General features: G+C 41.6%; 1 protein-coding gene across 7 annotated transcripts; it reads right to left on the bottom strand.

Annotated features, from left to right (window-relative positions):
- Positions 1-846: 846 nt before the first annotated feature.
- On the bottom strand, positions 847-22,337 carry sertad4 (SERTA domain containing 4). Of its 7 annotated transcripts, none has more exons than XM_063055033.1 (5): positions 22,288-22,337; positions 20,088-20,187; positions 19,603-19,762; positions 4,569-4,687; positions 847-2,753 (listed from the first exon to the last, which is right to left on the bottom strand). In XM_063055033.1, exons 3-5 carry the CDS (start codon positions 19,745-19,747, stop codon positions 1,962-1,964), a joined length of 1,056 nt encoding a protein of 351 aa, XP_062911103.1. In that variant the 5' UTR covers positions 19,748-19,762; positions 20,088-20,187; positions 22,288-22,337; the 3' UTR covers positions 847-1,961. The 7 variants fall into 7 exon arrangements, with proteins under 7 accessions (XP_062911103.1, XP_062911099.1, XP_062911102.1 ...); XM_063055029.1 differs by lacking the exon at positions 22,288-22,337 and adding an exon at positions 21,735-22,029; XM_063055032.1 differs by lacking the exon at positions 22,288-22,337 and adding an exon at positions 21,576-21,647.
- Between the last annotated feature and the right edge of the window lie 417 nt (positions 22,338-22,754).

The following is a 22,754-nucleotide window of genomic DNA, read 5'->3' as shown; positions in this document are numbered from 1 at the left end:
ACACTTTTGAAATATCAAGGAATTGATAGCTGTGGAGAGCTGGCACTAAGTGGAGATGAGACCATAATCATGTCAAATAGTGAGCAGGCTTGAAGGGCTAATTTCCTGTTTTCTTATATTCTAAATCCAAAGATTGATCCTCTTCAGAATTCCAAACATAACTCTCCATTACAAAGTCTTTTTCAACCTGCCTGTATTTTTCATGATAATTAAGAAATATTGGTGAGAATGATAAATTCCACAAGCTAAATTTTACGCATCTACTGTATATTCTAAATGGCAATTTAATTTGAAAAATTTATATTATAAAGTGAACAAGGGCCCTGTTGAACAAGTCTTCACGCCGAAAACCACATCCTGGAGAGGTTACTCTGGTGCACATGTCTGACTCTGTGTGCCCTGTTTGTGAATAAATATAGCCTTTGGTTTTTTTGCCTATATGGTTTGGTCTAGTGATAGCGCCTTGTTCCACCTCTTCAAAGTAGAAGATTGAATTTTATAACCAATGAGTAAGATTACGAAAGAATCTTTCTTTACTCCCTCAAACATAAGACGTAAAACTTTTATACGAAACTGGGACCAAGAAATTTTATTGCCCAGCTCAATATTTTCATGGGCTACTGCAACAGAATTTTATCTAAAACCCATTTGTTAGAAGTGATCTTTGACCTACTTTCTGTGTATTCACTGTAAAATGAAAATCAACTGCAAAATAACATTGCTACCTACTGTTTGAAGTACAGTCAAATGCTTCGGTATGCTCATTAATGGGGAAAGGTGCTACATAAATGCAAGTTTTATTTCTCACACCTTACTTCATTATCAAATACACTTGGACAGGAGATCACTTGAAATGCTATCTTTAATAAATTTTCATTCACACTCGGTACCCATTCAATTGTTTTCATCTATTCTGAGGAAAAGTAACATTAAACTACTTCTGGGTAAGATGTTCTGTTTAATAAATATTTTACATGTAAATCACATTTTACTGTAAAACACTTGTATGTACCAATTTACCATACCACGTGGAAAAGTACCCCATATAGCATTTTTTGAAATTTTTATAAAAGCATATACAATTGCATTGGAAACATAAATATTGGCCACAATCACAACGAAAGAACTAATGTCTTAATGTCAAGGACTCAGTCACTCCAAATGCAATTGGTTTAATGGAGAGCATTTTCCATTCTTTGTTTGAGCTGATACTGCTCCCAAAGTTTTAAGATCCAGTTACAACTGAACAGCCCCTATAACCAAAATTTCATTCTATGGTCCTCACGGTCATTAAAACAATTTAAGATTTCAACAAAAAGCAGGTACCAAGCTTTAAAAGGTGTGTTTTTTTAGCTTAGAGGTTAAGTAAAACAAGGCAATTTAAAGTAAAAATGTTGACGAATTATGTCAGCCACCAATTCACGGAGTATTCAGTACAAATTTCATTCTCTGTAAGGTCTATTTGTTGCTATGGAGATGCTCAAGCTGTTTGATGTTTGCTCGAGGGAAACATTGTTGGCTTATTTAAGAATATTATACAGAGATCAGACTGAAATTACACACATTATCTGTTCAAAATGTAAATTTTAAGATTAAATCAAAAATTCTTTTTTCATATGTACTGGATCTCGTTCTGTGGCAAGTCAAAATATAAGAAAATAGTATAAAATCTCTTACAGCTAACCCCAACAGATGTTCGTACAGTCTTGCAAACGTTAACACTGTCGTAACAAATTTAAGGCACCTTAGATCACACTCATGTTACTTTCTATATAAACCACTGTCACACAATATAAAAACTTAACCTGCTATGATGGATAGTCCAAGTAATCCAGCCTACAATGTGCTGATTTATTTCTTTTCCTAATTATTCTTCTTCAGGATCTAGTTTCAACAATTGAATAAAGTGCATCAGTATGATGGTAAAAATTTGACATCATATTCTGTCATGTGTGTTCATGCTAATAAGTGTCACTGACTCTGCAAGTACTCTTTGCTATGCTTGTCAAACTGTTGGTTGTAGCCACTGCAAAACAAGCTGGCTCTAGTTTCGCTTCCTTTACACAACAAAGTTTGTGATCACCTACATATTGCTTTAGTATGTCAGGATCCAATGCGGATTCAGGAGAGAGTACCCCATCGTTTCTGAAGTCAGTTGCTGTGCAATCAACTTCCTTATCACTGCATACATGAGAAAGGGCCTTTTCACTGGAAGTATGTTTCTCTGTGCTGTTTTCCCTTTGATGCTCATCTTCTTTGTTGATTTCCTTATCACAATTTTTTTCAATGTTCTGATAAATGTCAGACCCTGCACTGGTTGTCAGTTGAATTCTGGGATGTGCACTATGGACTCCATAAACTTCAGAGCAGTCTATGCCCTGGTGGGAGCAACTTGGCAGAGTGGAGGCAACTTTTTCCCCGTTATAAACAGAGAAAGGTATTATTGAATATTGGTTGCCACATTCCTGGTAAAAGCAGCAATCATGCAGGCTACTCTCATACTCCTTGGCAATCCGCAGCCTTTTCCTGTAGGTAGACTCTGGTGATCCGAACCAATCACTGGGTCGTGTCTCCCCAAAAGAGCAGGCAGACAAATACCAGTCGTTCTGCATCTCGCCTCGGATCCGTTTCAGTAAATTGTTGATCAGTACTGATCGCCGCAAAAATACTTCAGGATCTTCAATCAGCCTTAGTTTTTCCAGTGATAAACGAAGTATGTGGGTACGATCCTCTGAAGCAACCAAGGTCCGCGTCTAAACCAAATAAATAACAAAGCCATGTTATTCTCTTTAATAAGGCAATTTTAATCCTCTTGATTTAACATCATTCCGACATCAATTTTTACTGCACAAGCCACCTCATCGGTAATGTAACCTGGGGTCATCATGTGTTTGGGGTCTTTGATCACTGCACACCCAGCCCGGGTTGATCAGGCCCGGCTTGTGTTCATCCCATGGTCCAAGATAATGAAAGGTATGTAATTTCGAGGGTTTGGGTCTTTAATCTGTATGCCTCGGATTGCATGGGTTAAATTAGATTAGATTATGAGGACACTCAATCCTCGTTTATTGTCATTTAGAAATGCATACATTAAAAAATGTTCCTCCAGAAAGATATCACACAAACACAGGACAAACCAAGACTAAAACTGACAAAACCACATAATTATAACATATAGTTACAACAGTACAAAGCAATACCGTAATTTGATAAAGAACAGACCGTGGCACGGTGAAAAGTCTCAAGTCCCAATAGCCCCATCATCTCATGCAGATGGCAGAAGGGAGGAACTCTCCCCGCCATGAACCTCCAAGCACCGCAAACTTGCCGATGCAGCACCATTGGAAGCACCCGACAGCAGTGGACTCTGAGTCCGTCCGAAAACTTCGAGCCTCCGACCAGCCCTCCGACACCAAGCACCATCCTCTGCCAAGCGCTTTGACCTCACCCCGGCCGCCAAGTAACAAGCAAAGCCGAGGACTCGGGGCCTTCCCCTCCAGAGATTCTGGATCACACAGTAGCAGCGGTAGTGAAGCAGGCATTTCAGAAGTTTCATCAGATGTTCCTCCGTGCTCTCACATCTGTCTCCATCAAATCAGGATTGTGCACGGCACCCTACTTGACAGATAACAGATATGACCACCAGAGTGGCCACTGTGAGCTGCGTTGTGCCACCACCTTTTCCTCCTCTCAGGGTTTCCTGGAGATTCAGTGTCACTCCACCCTGTCACTGAGTTTAGTGGTGACTTGTTTTCTGTGATCCCACCTTGGCTTTAATTTACTGGCTCCCTCTTGCCTTATCGGTATCCTGACCTTTTTATTGGCATTTCGTGGACTGGGAGAATGAAAAGTGTGTCACTGTCTGGTTAGGTTGAGGTTATGCGGGCAGTGGGAAAATCATCCCTCTTGTGCTTCTCGTTCTTGTCACTCAAGATTCAGTGTCATGCAATCTTGCCACTTTGATCTGGCCCACACCTTCATTAACCAGGTCCAACATTTGCCTTTATTGGGATCTCTTTCCTGACTATCCAGTTGTAATTGAGTTCATGTATATGCATTAGAAGCCACAACCAGTCACGTGCACCCCTTATAAACTTAAGTGTTCTTGCGACAGGTGGGGTTTGTGGAAAAGGGGACAGGTAAATAAACATGCATCGTTACATTTTTCTTTCTTTTTCTGGCAGTATGCTTTCTTCGCGAGGTATCTCGCCAAATAAATAACCATAAAACTACATGGTTCTTTATTCAATCCTCTTACCAAACAAATTTCCCTTGCCTTTTGATTGGACTTTGAAAGATCCACAGAAGTAATAGAATAGAGATTTTTGCTTAGTACTTTTTTAATCCAGAGTTCACATGATTAATCATATTTCAATCTAGTAACTTGCTACGGCAATACAAAACTGTAAAGTCATGGTTAAACATTGCTAAATTGACCAGATCATATTTTATATGTACATTGTATATAGTTATATATTGTATGTGAAGAGTTGAAATAAAACTGAACATGATATAATACAAATTAGTAATTGAGTTTAAAAAAATTCCAGCTGATTCTTTCAACCTACCCTTTGGCAGCAGCTGTGAGCAGGTGGATGAAGATCTTCATCTTCCACATATTTCCGTTTGAAGTATGCTATCTTGGACGTTGTTAGAAAATTTGAGATTCCTTTGCAAGAGGATTCTGCTGAAATAAATCAAGTTCAGGAACAGCATGTGGTTAAAAATTTCTTCATGTTTTATACTTTAGTTTTTTCCACTTACAATTAACAATTAATAAAGTCCATGCAATTTTAGACCAATTCCAAAATCAATAAAATATTCAGATGTATATGCTATGGTTTTTTACTCACATACAAATCCTATTAACATTTTTGAAGAGTAAAGGACACATAAAATTTCACTAACAGCATGTGCACAATTCAATGAACACAATCACTTTTGTTATGTTAAAGGCCACGTAGCAAGATTGACATTTCAGCATTGTTATGATCATTAAACATCTCTTTGAATAATAATTGCATCTTTTAAATTTTTTTCATTTGTTTTAAATTATTACTGCCTTCACCTAAGGGATATTAAATGAGTCATTTCCTCAAGCTAATTTTCTCCCATTGAATAGAGGATGATACATTGCCTCTTTATTAAGTAGTCCTTTGACTACAGCTTCTCTTTTGAATTATTTCACTTTAATGAATTTATTAAGACCTTAGGGGGTCAATCCAACATTGTAGGAGTCTAATCAATTTTATGTAGTTGTGTCTCATAGGACAAGATTCGTGTTAATGGCCACCGTAGCATTTCAAAAGGCACTTCTAAAACACAACCCCTTAATGTCATTACTAATCTTGTTGAAGGATATGGCTTTAATGATAATGTTTTGCTGTTCCTTAGAAAATATCAAAGATTCAAATGGAGAAAACAAAGTGTGTTAAACCCATTGGATGTGTGTTAGGCATGTAAACTGTAGAATTGTTTAAACTAGTATATGGTAAATATAAGGCTGATGTCAAAAATTTTTCATTTAAAGATTGATACAATAAGTGTAAAACCTTGAATCACTCATTTAAATACTGCAAGAGAAAAATAACTAGAGTAAAACTAGGAAGATGAATTAAGATGGCTAAATCTTCGTAGATCTATAATCATCTCCTTCTCTTGGGTTTTCAGATATAGACTTATTAGTGACAAGTTGATTTTACATATACATTCATCATTATATATTGCTTAATATTTAGAGAATTGCACAATATATTTTTCCCATTACTAAGCATATTATCATTGTTAGAATGGTCAGGATTAATCATTTTTGGAGATAAAAGAGATATAGATGCTGGAATCTGGAGCAACAAATGATTGGCCGGAAGAACTCAGTCAGTCAAGCAGTATCTGTGGGAGGAAAGGAATTGTTGATGCTTTGGGTCAAAAGTAAAGATTTAAAGTTAAGTGGAGCACAAGTCAGTAAATGGAACTGCAGTACAGATCAGCTATGATCTAATATAATAATCATCCTCAGGCAACGATGACTCTTTTTCCTATGTACCTTAAATTCATTATTGTGAAAGACTAAACAATTGCAACAAGGTTGGCGATAACCCCAATATTATGAAATTCTGCTTCTGTACGGAACCCCACAGCCAAGCTTCATGTACAAAATCAAATATTTGGCCAGTTTATTTAATCTGCAGTAGCTAAAATATTTCAGCTGTTGTATCAATTGCCAAGAAAAAGAAAACTCTATTATTTACGGTGGATTGAACTCCACGCACATTTCCCTAATCTGGGTTCCACTGAGAGAGAGTCCATGCTTGGAGAAAAGTTTTTTTAAATTTAGGGTTTATTTACTTACATTGGGCACCTTGAGTTCATGACTGCAGTTACAGAATTATGTAGCCACTTACAGACAGCTTGGATTAAGTGCAATTTTTTCCAAATATTATAATATTTTGCTTAACAACCTACTTTATTATTTTTACCCATTCAGTTCTTCTGTCACGTTTTGGTTTTTGATTTGTCTTGTAATAAAAATACTGTATAAGCAATATATCTTAAAGGTTATTTCATCTAAATCTGGATTTTATACAAGTATGATGCAAACAGAATGAATGTACACTTGCTCATGTATTGTTGGTTTGCTGTCAGGAATTCTGTCTAATATTTCTGCTGTAGCACTTTAAAGCACTGGCTCGACAAATATATTACAATTAATTGTGTAAATATATAATTCATTCTGACATTCTCAAAGCTTCAGAAACGATCAGTTTGCTCACTGGCACTTTCCATTCGTCCTGGACTGGCCCATTATTGAATAATGTTGAAGGTTTTATATCTCGGAAACCATCCCCCTGCTGACAAGTGTTTTGAATTTATGGGAAATCAATTTCTGCACTTAAGTCTGGAATGCACTGGGCCTCCTGCATATGGAAACCTTTATTTTTGATAACTGCTGTGAGTGATTACCAATGGTATTGTTAATTCTACCAGGAATGCTACAGAACAAAATGAGGATGATTACAAAACTGACGATACCGCCTATAAATGATAGCTGCATCTGAAGTGCATGGGCCACTCTGTAAACTCTGGAAGAACATGTTAAGTATTTGAATTTGTTCGGAAAATCTAAATGTTGTGAAACATATAGACATCCAATTAACAACAAAAAGGGAAAGTACATTGGCGCTCCTGTTCGGCAGTATATCAGAATAGTTCCTCTGCAATATTTTAATTGATGACTGACATGCAGCCCATTCTCATCAGCTTCCAGTCCTATTCCAGATTACTCCATCAGCCATTTTTAATTTTATTACAGTTGATTTGTATTCTGCAACCTGAAATTATTCCTTTATCACTCCCTCCCCATCTCCTTTCATCCTTCCAACCTTACTTTCTTCTGTGTCAAGCCCTGAAAGAATATTACCGTTATTCTTATGCCCGAAAGGGAATTACAGAGGCACGACAGAGGAGCTTTCCCAGGTGGATTGGTGGAGGATACTGGTGGGGATGATGGCAGAGCAAAGGTGGCTGAAGTTTCTGGGAATAGTTCACAAGGTGCAGGATAGACGTATCCCACAGAAGAAGTTCTCAAATGACAGCGTTAGGCAACTGTGGCTGACAAGGGAAGTGAAAGATTGAATTAAAGCCAAGGAAAGAGCATATAAAGTAGCAAAAGTGAGTGGGAAGTTGGGTGATTGGGAAGCTTTCAAAATCCAACAAAAGGCAACTGAAAAAACTATAAGAAGGGAAGAGATGAAATATGAGGGCAAAAAAGCGAATAATATAAGGCAGGATACCAAAGGTTTTTTCAGTTATATAAAGAATAAAAGGGAAGTGAGAGTTGATATTGGATCACTAGAAAATGATGCTGGCAAGGTAGTAATGGGGGACAAAGAAATAGCAGATGAAGTTAATAAGTACTTTGTTTCAGTCTTTACTGTGGAAGACACAAGCTGTATGCCAGAGATCCATGAGTGTCAGGGAACAGGAGTGAGTGCCATTGCTATTACAAAGGATAAAGTGCTAGGTACAACTCAAAAACCTTAAGATGGGTAAGTCATCTGGACCAGAAGGACTACATCCCAGAGTCTTGAAAGAGGTTGCTGAAGAGATGATTAATGCATTGGTCACGATCTTTCAAAAAGCACTTGATTTTGGCGTTGTTACAGAGGACAGAAAAATTGCAAATGTCACTCCACTCTTTAAAAAGGGAAGAAATTATAGGCCAGTTAACCTAACCCCAGTGGTTGGGAAGGTTCTGGAGTCCATAATTGATGATGAGGTTTTGGACTGCTTGGAGGCTTATCATAAAATAAGTCAAAATCAGCTAGGTTTCTGCAAAGGCAAATCTTGCTGAACAAATCTGCTAGAGTTTTTCCAAGGAAGTAACAAGCAGGGAGGCAGTAGATGTCATTTACTTAGATTTTCCGAAGGCAGTTGATAAGGTGCCTCACATGAGGCTGCTTAACAAGATAAAATCCTATGGTGTTACAGGGAAGATACTGGCATGGGTAGAGGAATGGCTGACAGGCAGGAGGCAGTGAGTGGGAATAAAAGGCGCCTTTTCTGGTTGGCTACCAGTGAGTAGTTGTGTCCCTCAGGGGGTCAGTATTGGGGTTGCTATTTTTCACATTCTTTGTCAATGCTTTAGGTAGTGGAATTGATAGCTTTGTGGCTAAGTTTGCGGATGATACGAAGATAAGTGGAGGGGTAGGTAGTGCTGAGGAAGCAATACGATTGCAGCAGGATTTGGACAGACTGGAAGAATGGGCAAAAATGCGGCAAATGGAATACACTGTTGAGAAATGTATGATTATATATTTTGGTAAAAGGAACAATAGTGCAGACTATTATCTAAATGGGGAGAAAATTCAAACATGAGAGGTGCAAAAGGACTTAGGAGTCCTTGTGCAAGACTCCCAGAAGGTTAATTTACAGGTTGAGTCCGTGGTAAAGAAGGCAAATGCAATGTTGACATTTATTTCAAGAGGAATAGAATATAGAAACAAGAAGACAATGCTGTAATTTTATAAGGCAGCATTTGGAGTATTGTCAAGAGTTTTGGGCCCAATATCTCAGAAAGTATGTGTTGTCATTGGAAACAGTCCAGAGGAGATTCACAAGGTCGATTCTGGGAACGAAGGGGTTAACATATGAGGAGCGTTTGGCAGCTTTGGGCCTGTACTCACTGCAATTTAGAAGAATGCGGGGGATCTCATTGAAACCTATCGAATGTTGAAAGGACTAAATAAGGTGGATGTGGAGAGGATGTTTCCTCCGGTGGGGGTATCCAGAACTAGAGGGCACTGCCTCAAAATTGAGGGATGACCTTTTAGAACAGAGGTAAGGAGGAATATTTTTAGCCAAAGTCCAGTGAATCCTGGAATGCGCTGCCACCAACTGCTGTGGAGGCCAAGCCCATGGGTATACTTAAAACAGAAGTTAATAGATTCCTGATTGGTCGGAGTTATCAAGGGATATGGTGAGAGGGCAAGTGTATGGGGTTGAATGGGATCCAGGATCAGCCATGATGAAATGGCAGAGCAGATTTGATGGGCTGAATGGCCTAATTCTGCTCCTATGTCTTCTGGTCTTATTTATTTACAGTTGCATTATTAAAACACACAAACGTCTAAACTTTGGCCTTCAGTACCTTCTTATAGCTACAGATCAGTTTAATCAAATCTTACCTATATTGCTCATTTCCCTATAAAAACCATTATTATCGCTACCCCAGTGATTTCCCTTGGTACCACATTTACTTCAGATGACGTAGATTCAAACAACAGATAAGATAGACAATAATTGCCTGATCTCTCATCTGCCATGCACAAAGTCAAATGTAAAAACTTTTTTCTCTTAAACTTTTCTCCAGATCTCCCACACAACAAGTGAGAGAAGCATATGGGCTTCTTTGTCATTAAAGTGAGAGTATCTGACTAGATGCCCCTGTCATTTTCTTCCCTTCCTCAGGCCTGGTGCACCATATATCTCCTCAGCATCATTCTCCCTTTAACACTTCCTCTCACCCTCAGCCTCATCTTATCCATGGATCTTTGCCCTTCTCTCTTGACTCTGTTCCCACAAAACAGATCACCACATTCTTTCCATCGTGACTCCCATGTTTTACTGATTCATTAATGGTTATCACTCCTTGAATAGTCTCTTCAAGTCCTTGAATATTTTAGTTTATGAATAACGACAAGAGAAAATTTTCAGTCTTTGATGAAGGGTGCGATGTTCAGTCATTGTTAATGATATGTGCACAATTACATGAATCCCAAATATTAATGTACAGAAGCAGAGCACAGTTGGAATAAATCTCATTATTGATCCACAATATAGTGTATGAAATTATTCAACCCCCCCCCCCGAAGTTTTTATGTTTTATTATTTTACAACATTAAATCACAGTGGATTTAATTTGGCTTTTTTTGACAATTGTTCAACAGAGAAAGACTCTTTCATGTCAAAATGAACAGAGACCTCTACAAAGTGATCTAACTTAATTACAAACATAAAAGACAAGTGATTGCATAAGCATTCACCCCCTTCTGAGGGCGGTGTCTCTGAAGGGCAGCATCTATTATTAAGGACCTCCAGCACCCAGGGCATGCCCTTTTCTCACTGTTACCATCAGGTAGGAGGTACAGAAGCCTGAAGGCACACATTCAGCAATTCAGGAACAGCTTCTTCCCCTCTGCCATCCGATTCCTAAATGGACATTGAACCCGTGAACACTACCTCACTTTTTTAACATATATTATTTCTTTTTTGCATGATTTTTAATCTATTCAATATATGTATACTGTAATTGATTTATTTTTATTATTATTATTATATTTTTTCTTCTATATTATGTATTGCATTGAACTGCTGCTGCTAAGTTAACAAATTTCACGACACATGCCAGTGATAATAAACCTGATTCTGATTCTTTAATGTGACACACCAAATCATCACTGGTGTAGCCAACTGGTTTTGGAAGTCACATAATTAGTTAAATGGAGATCACCGTGTGCGGTCAAGGTGTTTCAATTGATTGCAGTAAAAATATCTTCAATCAATCTGTATCTGGAAGGTCCAACTGCTAGTCAGTAGTATCCTGGCAAAAGCTACACCATCAAGCAACTGCATGAAAAGGTTATTGAAAAACACAAGTCAGGAAATGGATACAAGGAAATTTCCACGTCACTGAATATCCCTTGGAGTACAGTTAAGTCAATCATCAAGAAATGGAAACAACATGGCACAGCTGTAAATCTGCCTCGAGTAGGCCATCCTCAAATACTGAGTGACTGCACAAGAAGGGGACTAGTGAGGGAGGCCACCAAGAGACCAATGACAACTCTGGAGGAGTTACAAGCTTCAGCGGCTGAGATGGGACAGACTGCATACAACAACTGTTGCCCGGGTGCTTCACCAGTTGCAGCTTTATGGGAGACTGGCAAAGAGAAAACCACAGTTGAAAAAAAAACCTCACATGAAATCTCGACTAGAGTTTGCCAGAAGGCATGTGGTGTCTGCTACCCGCAGCAGGCTGAAGGTTGCAGACCAACAGAATCAACAAACTCATTCGTAAGGCCAGTGATGTTGTGGGGATGGAACTGGACTCTCTCACGGTGGTGTCTGAAAAGAGGATGCTGTCTAAGTTGCATGCCATCTTGGTCAATATCTCCCATCCACTACATAATGTACTGGGTGGGCACAGGAGTACGTTCAGCCAGAGACTCATTCCACCGAGATGCAACACAGAGCGTCATAGGAAGTCATTCCTGCCTGTGGCCATCAGACTTCACAACTCCTCCCTTGGAGGGTCAGACACCCTGGGCCAATAGGCTGGTCCTGGACTTATTTCATAATTTACATATTACTATTTAACTATTTATGGTTCTATTACTATTTGTTATTTATGGTGCAACTGTAACAAAAACCAATTTCCCCCAGGATCAATAAAGTATGACTATGACTATGACTATGACGAAGACTCTGAAGTCAGCAGGAAGAAGGTTCGATGGTCTGATGAAACCAAAATTGAGCTTTTTGGCCATCAGACTAAACGCTATGTTTGGTTAAAATCAAACTGCACACATCATCAAAAACACACCACCCTGACTGTGAAGCATGGTGGTCTCTGCATCTTGCTGTGGGGATGCTTCACTGCAGCAGACCCTGGAAGTCTTCTGAAGGTAGAGGGTAAAGTGAATGCAGCAAAATACTGTGAAATCCTGGAGGAAAACCTGAAGCAGTCTGTAAGAGAACTGCGACTTGGGAGAAGATTTGTTTTCCAGCAAGACAATGACCACAAGCATAAAGCCAAAGCTATATAGGCGTGGCTTAAAAACAACAAAGTTAAAGTCCTGGAGTGGTCAAGTCAGAGTCCACACCTCAATCCAATTGAGAATTTGTGGCTGGACTTGAAAAGAGTTGTTCACAGACGATGCCCCATGCAATCCAACAGAGCTTGGGCAGTTTTGTAAAGAAGAATGCAGTGTCCAGATGTACAAAGCTGATAGAGACCTATCCACACAGATTCTGGTCAGGTCACTGGTCTGAGTGCTACTGGTACCATGTAACCCAGTACTACCTGTCGCATGGTTGGGTGGTCGGCGACTAAACCAGCTCCCCCACCAGGCTTGCCTAGTGAGGAGCGTGGCTAGACACCCTGCAGGATGAAAAACAAGACCTGTCAAAGAGCGGATGAACCCTCTCGTAGGGTCAATGACCATCTAGCAAACACGCGCCGTGAAGCGTGGAAAGGGCATCCATTTCATCAAAACCTGGTCTGGCCATTCACTGCAACAGAACTTCCCCCAGCCGTCTTGGACCCCACCATGCCGCGGGACCCAGGAGGGGATGTTGAGAGGGTGGGTCTGGACCTGTGCAAACCCCTACTCACCTAAAATCCACTCACGCACACGCTGTTCCTTTCTGAGGAGTGGGGTACAAACCCCACTAACTGACTGAAAGGAACCATCATCATCCTATGGGATGGATAGCCAGAGAAGAGAGACCCACATAGACTCAAGGCTGTAATTGCTAACAAAGGTGCATCTACTAAATACTGAAGGTGGTGAATACGTATGCAATCAATTATTTTGTGATTTATATTTGTAATTAATTTAGATCACTTTGTAAGGATCTGTTTTCACTTTGACATGAAAGAGACTTTATCTGTTGATCAGTGTAAAAAAAAGCCAAATTAAATCCACCATGATTCAATGTTGTAAAACAATAAAACATGAAAACTTCCAAGGGGGTGAATACTTTTTATAGGCACTGTAATTAAATATAGCCATTGCTAACATGAAACAGAGCCCTATGTTCATTATAAGGCCTCAGCAGGTAATTTAATAACCAATTTTAGACAACCATTTGAGATCAAGGCTAACTTGCTTCCACTCCCAAACTTGTGTGCCCTGAGGTGGCTAAAGAGGCCACTTTGGGAAAGGCTTTCTTCCAAAGATTTGGCAGGATGGGTAGTCTGTGATGTTGTCCGCTCCTTCCATTGTTTACACAGGGTTTCTGTGTGCTCCAAAAGCAGAGCCTCAGCGTTCTAGGATTCACAATACCCATTTTTCCTTGGAGCAGTCAACAGCCAGAGATTCCCAGGAGTCAATGATAATATTTTATTATTTCACGGATGCTTTGAACACTTCTTGAATCTTTCCCTATCTGTTAATCTCCTCCCAGTACAGAGCTAGGGGATTCTTTTCCATTACACACCAGTTCCATCATAATATGTAAGCCATGTTATTAACCGGCAGGCCTACAAGAGAACTCTTACCAGTGAAAATGGCTGCATTATTGCTTCAAGATTTTTCTCAGTCTTTCTAAACACCATGTGGGCATTAATGATGGCCAGTATTAAAAGCATAATAAAACCTTTCCAGGAAAGCAGATATCACTCTAGATGATTCTATTAATTTATTCTACATTATGTCCTTATCAAGAAATAGAAAAGTCCTTGTATATTATGCAAGAAAACAACCTTGTCGTTACATGATTGCAATCACTGTATCCATATTTTTGGAAAGGCAGATGTTCTGCAGAGTTATGGTGACAAAGTGACATAATTACAGACCAGAACCTTTTAAGCCATGCCATTTTTCACTGTAATAGCAAGTGCAGAGTGCCACAACTTAACTGTCCTCTTCACTTGCCACCTAGTCCAGTATTACAAGTAGACTTCCCTTGTTCTCCAAGCTTCTTAGACGACAAATTGTACCCAAGCACCAGAAAAATGGGATGGGCTTCAAAGAATGATGATTCAAGTTACCTTTCTTATAACTTTTGTTGGAAAGTATTCTATCAGTGCTTTCCTTTTTGACTGGACAGCGGCGCAAACCTAGCAGAGGTATTCCTGCGTCAGCAGGTCTGGAGCAGAGGTTGAAAAAGCAACCAGTTCTCAGTGGGAGTCTTTGATTAGACAGCGGCGCAAACACAGTAGATGTCTCCCGCGCAGGTCCGGCGTGGAGCTTGGAAAACCCAGTCTCCATAAAAGGGTTGTAATGTCTAGCAGAACGGTCATCATCAGAGTGGTAAGGCTTTGGCTCAACAGGCTTCAGTGAGCACAGATGGAGGCTAGGTAAGTTTATTTCTTATTTCTTTTCTTTATTTAACTCTTGAAAGAATAGGGGGTATGACTGCAGAGTCAGCGTTCTGTTCTGTGCGTAAGATGCGGGACTTCCAGGAGACCTCCAACCTCCCCGATGAACACATCTGCACCAGGTGCATCAAGATGCAGCTCCTTAGAGACCATGTTAAGGAACTGGAGCTGCAGCTCGATGACCTTCACCTTGTTAGGGAAAGTGAGGAGGTTCAGGGAGGTTGTCAACCCAAGGCTACAGGAGAAGATAAATGGGTGAATGTCAGGAGAGGGAAGGGAGAATGTCAGATAGTGGAGAGCACCCCTGTGGCCACCCACCTCAACAATAAGTACTCCATTTCAAGTATTGTTGGGGAGGACGGCCTACCTGGGGGTAGCAACAGTGGCCATGCCTCTGGCACTGAGTCTGGCTCTGTGGTTCAGAAGGGCAGGGAAATGAAGAGGATGGCAGCAGTAATAGGGCACTCTAGAGTTAGGGGGACAGAGAGGCGATTCTGTGGGTGCAAAAAAGAAACCCAGATGGTAGTTTGCCTCCCAGGTGCCAGGGTCCGGGATGTTTCTGAATGCGACCCTGAAAAGGGAAGGGGAGCAGCCAGAAGTTGTGGTACATATTGGTACCAATGACATAGGTCAAAAAAGAGAGGAGGTCCTGAAAACAGAATACAGGGAGTTAGGAAAGAAGTTGAGAAGCAGGACCTCAAGGATAGTAACCTCGGGATTGCTGCCTGTGCCACACAACAGTGAGGATAGGAATAGAATGAGGTGGCAGATAAATGTGTGACTGAAGAATTAGAACAGGGGACAGGGATTCAGACTTCTGGATCATAGGGACATCTTCTGGGGCAGGTGTAACCTGAATAAAAGGGACGGGTTGCACTTGAATCCGAGGGGGACCAATATCCTTGCAGGCAGGTTTGATAGAGCTGTTGGGAGTAGTTTAAACTAATATGGTAGGGGGATGGGAACCAATAAGAGAGAGCTGAGGATGAGCCAGCAGGTTTACAAGTAGATAATGGGTATACTATGAATGTAAGGAAGGACAAGCCAATGATTGGGTGCAAAAGCAGACAGTGCAAAGAATTAAATTGTACCACAGAAACAAAATTCAAAAGGGCCAAGAATGCAGTATTGAAGGTGTTGTATTTAAATGTGTGTAGTATTCGTATAGGTGGATGAACTCATGGCACAATTAGAGATTGGTCAGTATGATGTTGTGGGCATCACTGAGTCGTGGCTGAAAGAAGGTCATAGTTGGAAGCTTAATATCAAAGGATAGAACTTGTATCGAAAGGACAGGCAGGAAGGCATAGGCGGTGGTGTGGCTCTGTTGATGAGAGATGGAATTACATCTTTAGAAAGAGGTGACATAGATCAGAGAATCTCAAATCATTGTGGGTGGATTAAGAAACTGCAAGGTTGAAAAAAAATTAAGGGATTCATACATAGGCCTCCAAATTGTAGCCAAGATATGGGGTTGAGATTGCAAAGGGAGCTGGAAAAGATATGTAATAAGGGCAATGTCACAATGATAATGGGAAACTTCAGTATGCAAGGTTGTGTTGGATCACAAGAAAGGGAATTCGTTCAATGCCTACAAGATGGCTTTTTAGATCAGCTTGTCCTTGAGCCTACTTGAGGAAAGCCTAAGTTAAAGGAACCCTTAGGAGACAGTAATCATGATATAATTGAATTCATCCTGTAATTTAAGAGGGAGAAACATAAGTCAGATGTATCAGCATTGCAATAGAATAAAGTGAATTACAGAGGCATGAGAGAAGAGCTTGCCCAGGTGGATCAGAAGGGGGTACGGGTGGTGATAACAGCACAGCAGAAGTAGCTGAAGTTTCTGTGAATAGTTCACGAGGCACAGGATAAATATGTCCACAGAAGAAGTTCTCAAATGGCAAGACTAGGCAACCATGTCTGACAAGGGAAGTTGAGGGGTGCATAAAAGCTAAGGAAAGGCCATATAATATATCAAAGTTGAGTGGGAAGTTGGATGATTGGGAAGTTTTTAAAATCTGACAAAAGGCAACTAAATGAGCTATAAGAAGGGAAAAGATGAAATCTGAGGATAAACTAGCCAATGATGTAAAGCAGAATATCAAGTGTTTCAGTTACATAAAGAGTAAAAGGGAGATGAGAGCTGATATTGGACCACTGGAAAATGATGCTGGTGAGGTAGTAATGGGGGACAAAGAAATGGCAGATGAACTTAATGAGTACTTTTCATCAGTCTTCACTGTGGAAGACACAAGATGTGTGCCAGAAGTCTGTGAGTGTCAGGGAGCAGGTTTGAGTGCCATTGCTATTATAAATGAAAAAGTACTAGGTAAACTCAAAGGTCTTAAGGTGGATAAGTCACCTGAACCAGATGGACTACATCCCAGATTTCTGAGAGAGGTTGCAGTTGCATTGGTCATGACCTTTCAAGAACCACTTGCTTCTAGCATGGTTCTGGAGAACTGGAAAATTGCAAGTGTCACTCCACTCCTTAAGAAGGGAGGAAGGCAAAAGAAGGGAAATTATTGGCCAGGCAACATATACAAAATGCTGGAGGAACTCAGTAGGCCAGGCAGCATCTGTGGAAAAAAGTACAGTCGACATTTTGGGCCAGACCCAATTAGCCTAACCTCAGTGATTGGGAAAGTGTTGGAGTCCATTATTAAGATTGAGGTTTGGGTACTTAGAGACTAATGATAAAATAAGTCTAAGTCAACATGGTTTCTGCAAAGGAATATCTTGCCTGACAAATTTGTTAGTTCTTCGAGGAAGTAACAAGCAGGGTGGACAAAGGAGAGGCAGTGGATTTTCAGAAGCCATTTGATAAGGTGCCACATATGAAACTGCTTAACAAGATAAAATCTATGGCATTACAGAGAAGATACTGGCATGGATAGAGAAATGACTGACAGGCAGGAGGCAGTAAGTGGGAATAAAAGGGGCCATTTCTGGTTGGCTGCCAGTGACTAGTGGTGTTCCTCAGGGGTCAGTATTGGGACCGCTACTTTTCACATTGTTTGTCAATGATTTAGATAATGGAATTGATGGCAATGTGGCAAAGTTTGCAGATGATAGGAAGACAGGTGGAGGGGTAGGTAGTGCTGAGGAAGCAATGCAATGGCAGAAGGACTTACACAAATTAGAGGAATAGGCAAAAAAGTGGCAGATGGAATACAGTGTTGGGAAATGTATGATAAAGCATTTTGGTAAAAGGAACAATAGTGCAGAATATTATCTAATTGAAGAGAAAATTCAAACACCAGAGGTGCAGAGGGACACAGGAGTCCTCATGCAAGATTCCTAGAAGTTTAACTTACAGGTTGAATCTGTGGTAAAGAAGGCAAATGCAAAGTTGGCATTCATCTCAAGGGGAAAAGAATATAAAAACAAGGAGATAATGCAGAGATTTTATAAGACACAGGTCAGGCCACACTTGAGAGTATTGTCAATAGTTTTGGGCCCCATATCTCAGAAAGGATGTGTTGTAATTGGAGAGAGTCCAGAGGAGGTTCACGAGAGTGATTCTGGGAATGAAGGAGTTAACATATCAGGAGCATTTGGCAGCTTTGGCCCTGTACTCACTGCAATTTGGAAGAATGCGTGGGGATCTCATTGAAACCTACCAAATGTTGAAAAGACTAGATGAGGTGGATGCAGAGAGGATGCTTCCTATGGTGGGGGTGTCCAGAACTAGAGGGCACAGCCTCAAAATTGAGGGGCAACCCATTAGAATGGGGCTAAGGAAGATTTTTTTAGCCAGAGAGTAGTGAATTTGTGGAATGCTTTGCCACAGACTGGGGTGGAGGCCAAGACCGTAGGTATATTGAAAGCAAAAATTGATAGTTTCCTGACTGGGCAGGGCACCAAAGGTTATGGTGAGAAGGCAGGTGTATGGGGATGAATGAGATCCAGGATCGACCATGATGGAATGGTGGAGTAGACTCGATGGGCTGAATGGCCTAATTCTGCTCCTATGCCTTATGGTCTTATAATCAGCATAATCCACCAGCAGAATTATCCTGGGGCAACACAGTTTTGCAGAATATTTGCCGGCCCTCAAGTGCAGAATCAGTAACTTCAATCAAGCTTTTTGAAGAAATGTTTTACATTGGCATAATGTCCAAGGACTTTTATTTCTTAGTGAGGACTTGACATGCAATGACATAGCAGAATCTTGTGATCAGATTCAGCAATTGCATACTTGATAGCACTATTGGATTGAAACAAGAGTCCCAGTAGATTTTCACCCCTCTGTCAGTTTTGTCCAGCTTTGGAAAAAGCAGCAGTTGGCACACCTCTGCTGCCCTTTCTCCATGCCACTCTTCTAATCTGCTGTAACTGGTGAAAATACGCTATGCTAGCAGTAATTTCCGGATCAATGGAAGGTTTATATATTACCAGGGTAACCTACCTTCATTATATTGCCAGATTGAGATCACTGCCAGAGATTTACTACTGTCAACACACTGATTGTGAAGTTATTTTTTTGTGCAGCATTTGTCTTTGTGCTGAAATTGGTTTGCAATGTGTCAATCACCACTGCACTCTGTTGATGCTGCATAATAATGTTGGGAATTAAATATTAATTACTTCCACTCTATTACTGCCATTTTATTCAAACATAACTTGCTACAGCTCCAGGAAAGTATATGCAAATAGATTCTATGGTACATACAGAAACATTATAGCAACTGGACAGATGCCTGCTAGAAGTGGTTATGAAGACCCTTTGCAAGCAGTACCTCTGAAGATTAAATCCTTTAAAAATCTACAGCAGTACACTAGGGCAGGCTGGTATATGATGCCAGAATAAATAAAGTCAGTGCGTTCCCTTGTGAAAATCTTATTCATCGCAATCCACCTTGGCTCTCCCACGCCACCCCCGTTGTAAACTGTGGCCGTGTGGCAGCCTGTTGTGCGGACCCACCCGTACCCAAACACACATAGAAAAACACAACCGATTGAGATGTGATGTCTGGTATCTACTCCCGACTGACCTGTGGGCTCTCCGTATTTAGTCTGGTTTGGAATCGCTGCGGTTTTGCTGAAAGATTCTTCCCAGATGGGGACGTACACCGGGATATCTGAACGTTCTTCAGTGGGAAGATCGCATAATCTGCTCATCGAAATCACCAATGTCATTTCTTAACCTAGGGACTGCAGGGCCAAAACAGCAATAATCATTCAGTCCATTTTAGCCCAAAACAACACATATTGCTCCAAAGAAAATCTCTCTCTCTCTCTCTCCCTCCGGTTATTGTTCCTTATTTGGTGCAAGATCTCGGGTTGTTTCAGCTCTCGTATTACAGTAATCCTTTTCAGTAAAAGCCGCGATCCATCGCCAATCCTGCTCCCTCTCCCTCCCGTAATAATTTAAAATCGCAGCCAGAGCCTTTCCACCCACAACCCCTCAACTGCACATCTGCATCTAATGAAACCCATCTTGTACCAAACACAAGAAAGAGCCCCTTTCGCGCCTTACCTGTCATTCAGAGTCGATTTCGGTTTGCAGTTCGGTTTGGGAAACTTGAGGGAAATTGATTGGATCCAAAGCCTGAGCCAGCCGGGCTCCCGGAGTCACACTGTGAAAAAGGAACAGAATTGGCGAATTGGCTGGGAACAGGGTGTGTGTGTGTGTGTGTGTGTGTGTGTGTGTGTGTGTGTGTGTGTGTGTGTGTGTGTGTGTGTGTGTGTGTGTGTGTGTGTAGTCCCGGAGGAGCCAAGCACAACGTCAAAAGCATGCAGATTGCACAAGCCTTGGTATTCGGGGAGATCGAGCTGCCCTGAGACTGGAGATAAACAAAACACAGATTAAGTCATTCGTGTCCTTCCCAAAGCACATTTATTTTTGCCAGCGGTTTAAATCAATTTATTTTAAATGGCTGGGTTTACAAACTCAAGGGGCTCGACCTTCTCCCGGGCAATCTCTTCCACTGCCACTTTCACACAGATGCAAGCACATCACAGCCAGCATTCCGCTCCCATCAATGACACCAAATGTAATTTGGAAGCTGGTTAGTTCTGGCGGGCAATGGAGGCGCTCGGAAATTCCAAACCGGGGCAAAAGGTAAATCCATTTACTGTATGTTTGGCTTGGGGGGGGGGAGGGAGGAAGAACTTTCAAACTGAATGCCAAAAGAATTCACGTCGATCCTCGCTCCACACTCCCAAATCTATCATCGCCTCTGGGTCCAGAGATAGGTTAAGAAATAAATTCTGATTCTAACTACCATGTTCAACCCTCGCATTCCTACAAAGCCGCTTCCCAAAAGAAATACCCAGAGGAGAAATATAGAGCACAAATGCGAGTAATGCTGCAGAAATAATTTCGACATCCGAAACTACTTAAAACAGGAGCGTTAAGGGGTGTTAAAAATCTCCAAAGGCATACCTAATTCTGTCAGCAATCCGGTTTGTGAACCTGGCCCGGGACCCAGGGAACTAACGCCAACATTTCAGAGTTTCTAGAGTCATATCCCCAGGAATCCTACCTACAAGATCCATTTCCCCATAGATGGCAAACTGTTCAGACACCGAATGAATGCTTCCAGTATTTGTGTGAGGAACGGGGCGGAGTCACACGGAGGATTGGTTCCCAAGAAGTCCAGCCGTGCACCATTGTGAAAACCACTGGGACCGGCTCCAGCACAGCTAACTCTCCCATTCCTTTTATAGAGCATTCTTATGCCCGTCTAGGACCACGCGGCCAGACGTGGCAACTGGAGTTTTTTTTTAACTTGCTTGCTTTTCTGGGCGATCTGATTTCAGGATGTCAGACGCCCAGAGACAGATAAAACAGAGGTTCAGCGCTGGCCACATATGCGGGCCGTGTGGTCGCTGCTCGCAAGTCTCGGCTTCCAATTTTGATTCAAATTGCATTCGATTGTCCCTGTATCAAACGCGTTCAACGTAAAGCAGTAACAAAAAGGGCTACAGAAAAGGCGCCGTGCAGCTGTGCCCAAGCCCAGACCTTGCACGCTTCAACAGAGGCTGCTTTGTGTGAGCGCAGACCGGGCGCATCGCCGCAATGGCTGTGCAGATCCCACTGATCCAACGCAGGATAGACTCCCACATCTGGAATGAACCTCTGAAGTTCCCCACTGCGCAGCATTCCTTTTTACTCACGGACCTCGTCTCCGCAGCGTCTCCCAGCTCTCTGCAGACTGGAATTCAGGGCATTATATCCGCTGTGCACTCGGGATGCTTTTTCGATTCGCTCGAGAGTCGGTGCCTCGCCCTTATTGTTACATGCCGCAACAAGAGCACGGAAAGGGCGGTCAATGTGCGGCTGACAGCCCAGCCCGCCTAGCGCCCCGGGACATCCAAATGCGCTACCTCATTGTAAGTTGTTGTTGGTTCCTAGCCAAAGTCCCGCGGCCGGAGGAATCTGGGAATCGGCCCCTTGGACTCCGTCGTGGGACGCTGGTCATTTACAAAACAACTTCAAAATTGTGCAAGTCGTCGCCCTGTAAGGCATTGTGGGGTGAGGGAACAAAATATCCCCCAGGTGGTGGACTCTACTCCTGCAAGATTTCGGGTCCTCACTTACATTTCAGCGCCCCATCCTCGTATTTCAACTCCATCCCACCCCCACCCCCCGTGGGAAGGTGTTTTATCTTTGAATTATATCACGAAAAAATAAAGAAAATATATTGCCACCCAAAGCCTTGTTATTCGCCCACCTTCTTTGTAATTTCTGCTGACAACCAAGAAAAAATCGCCGCTTCAGTTTTTCACCCTGCTGGTCCCGCCCCGTGAGACTGTCCGGTGATCGCAGCCTTGTACCTGAATGGAAACCGTCACGGTTCAGGACTTCAGGTCAAACTTAGGATCATTCAATTACCAAGATTTTTACGGAACTAGTTAATCCTGTTTGGCCTGTTTCTGCATTGTTGAGTTTTTTTAAAAAACTGCCGGAGGAACTCGGCGGATGAGGCAGCAGCATCTGTGGAGGGAAATTGACAGTGGACGTTTCGGATCGAGACCGTTCTCTCGAAACTCTGACTGACCATCTTTCTCCACAGATGCTGCCTGACCCGCTGAGTTCCTGCAGCAGTTTGCACGTTGCTCCAGATTCCAGTATCTGCATTCTCTTGGTGTCAGTCTGTAGACGATTCCAATATCGAGAATGACAGAGTGCCCCGTGGTA

This window comes from Mobula hypostoma, chromosome 8, assembly GCF_963921235.1.
Source record: "Mobula hypostoma chromosome 8, sMobHyp1.1, whole genome shotgun sequence".
Classification (NCBI taxonomy): Eukaryota; Metazoa; Chordata; class Chondrichthyes; order Myliobatiformes; family Myliobatidae; genus Mobula; species Mobula hypostoma.
Note: the sequence above shows the minus strand (reverse complement) of the source record. Positions and strands in the feature narration are given on the sequence as shown.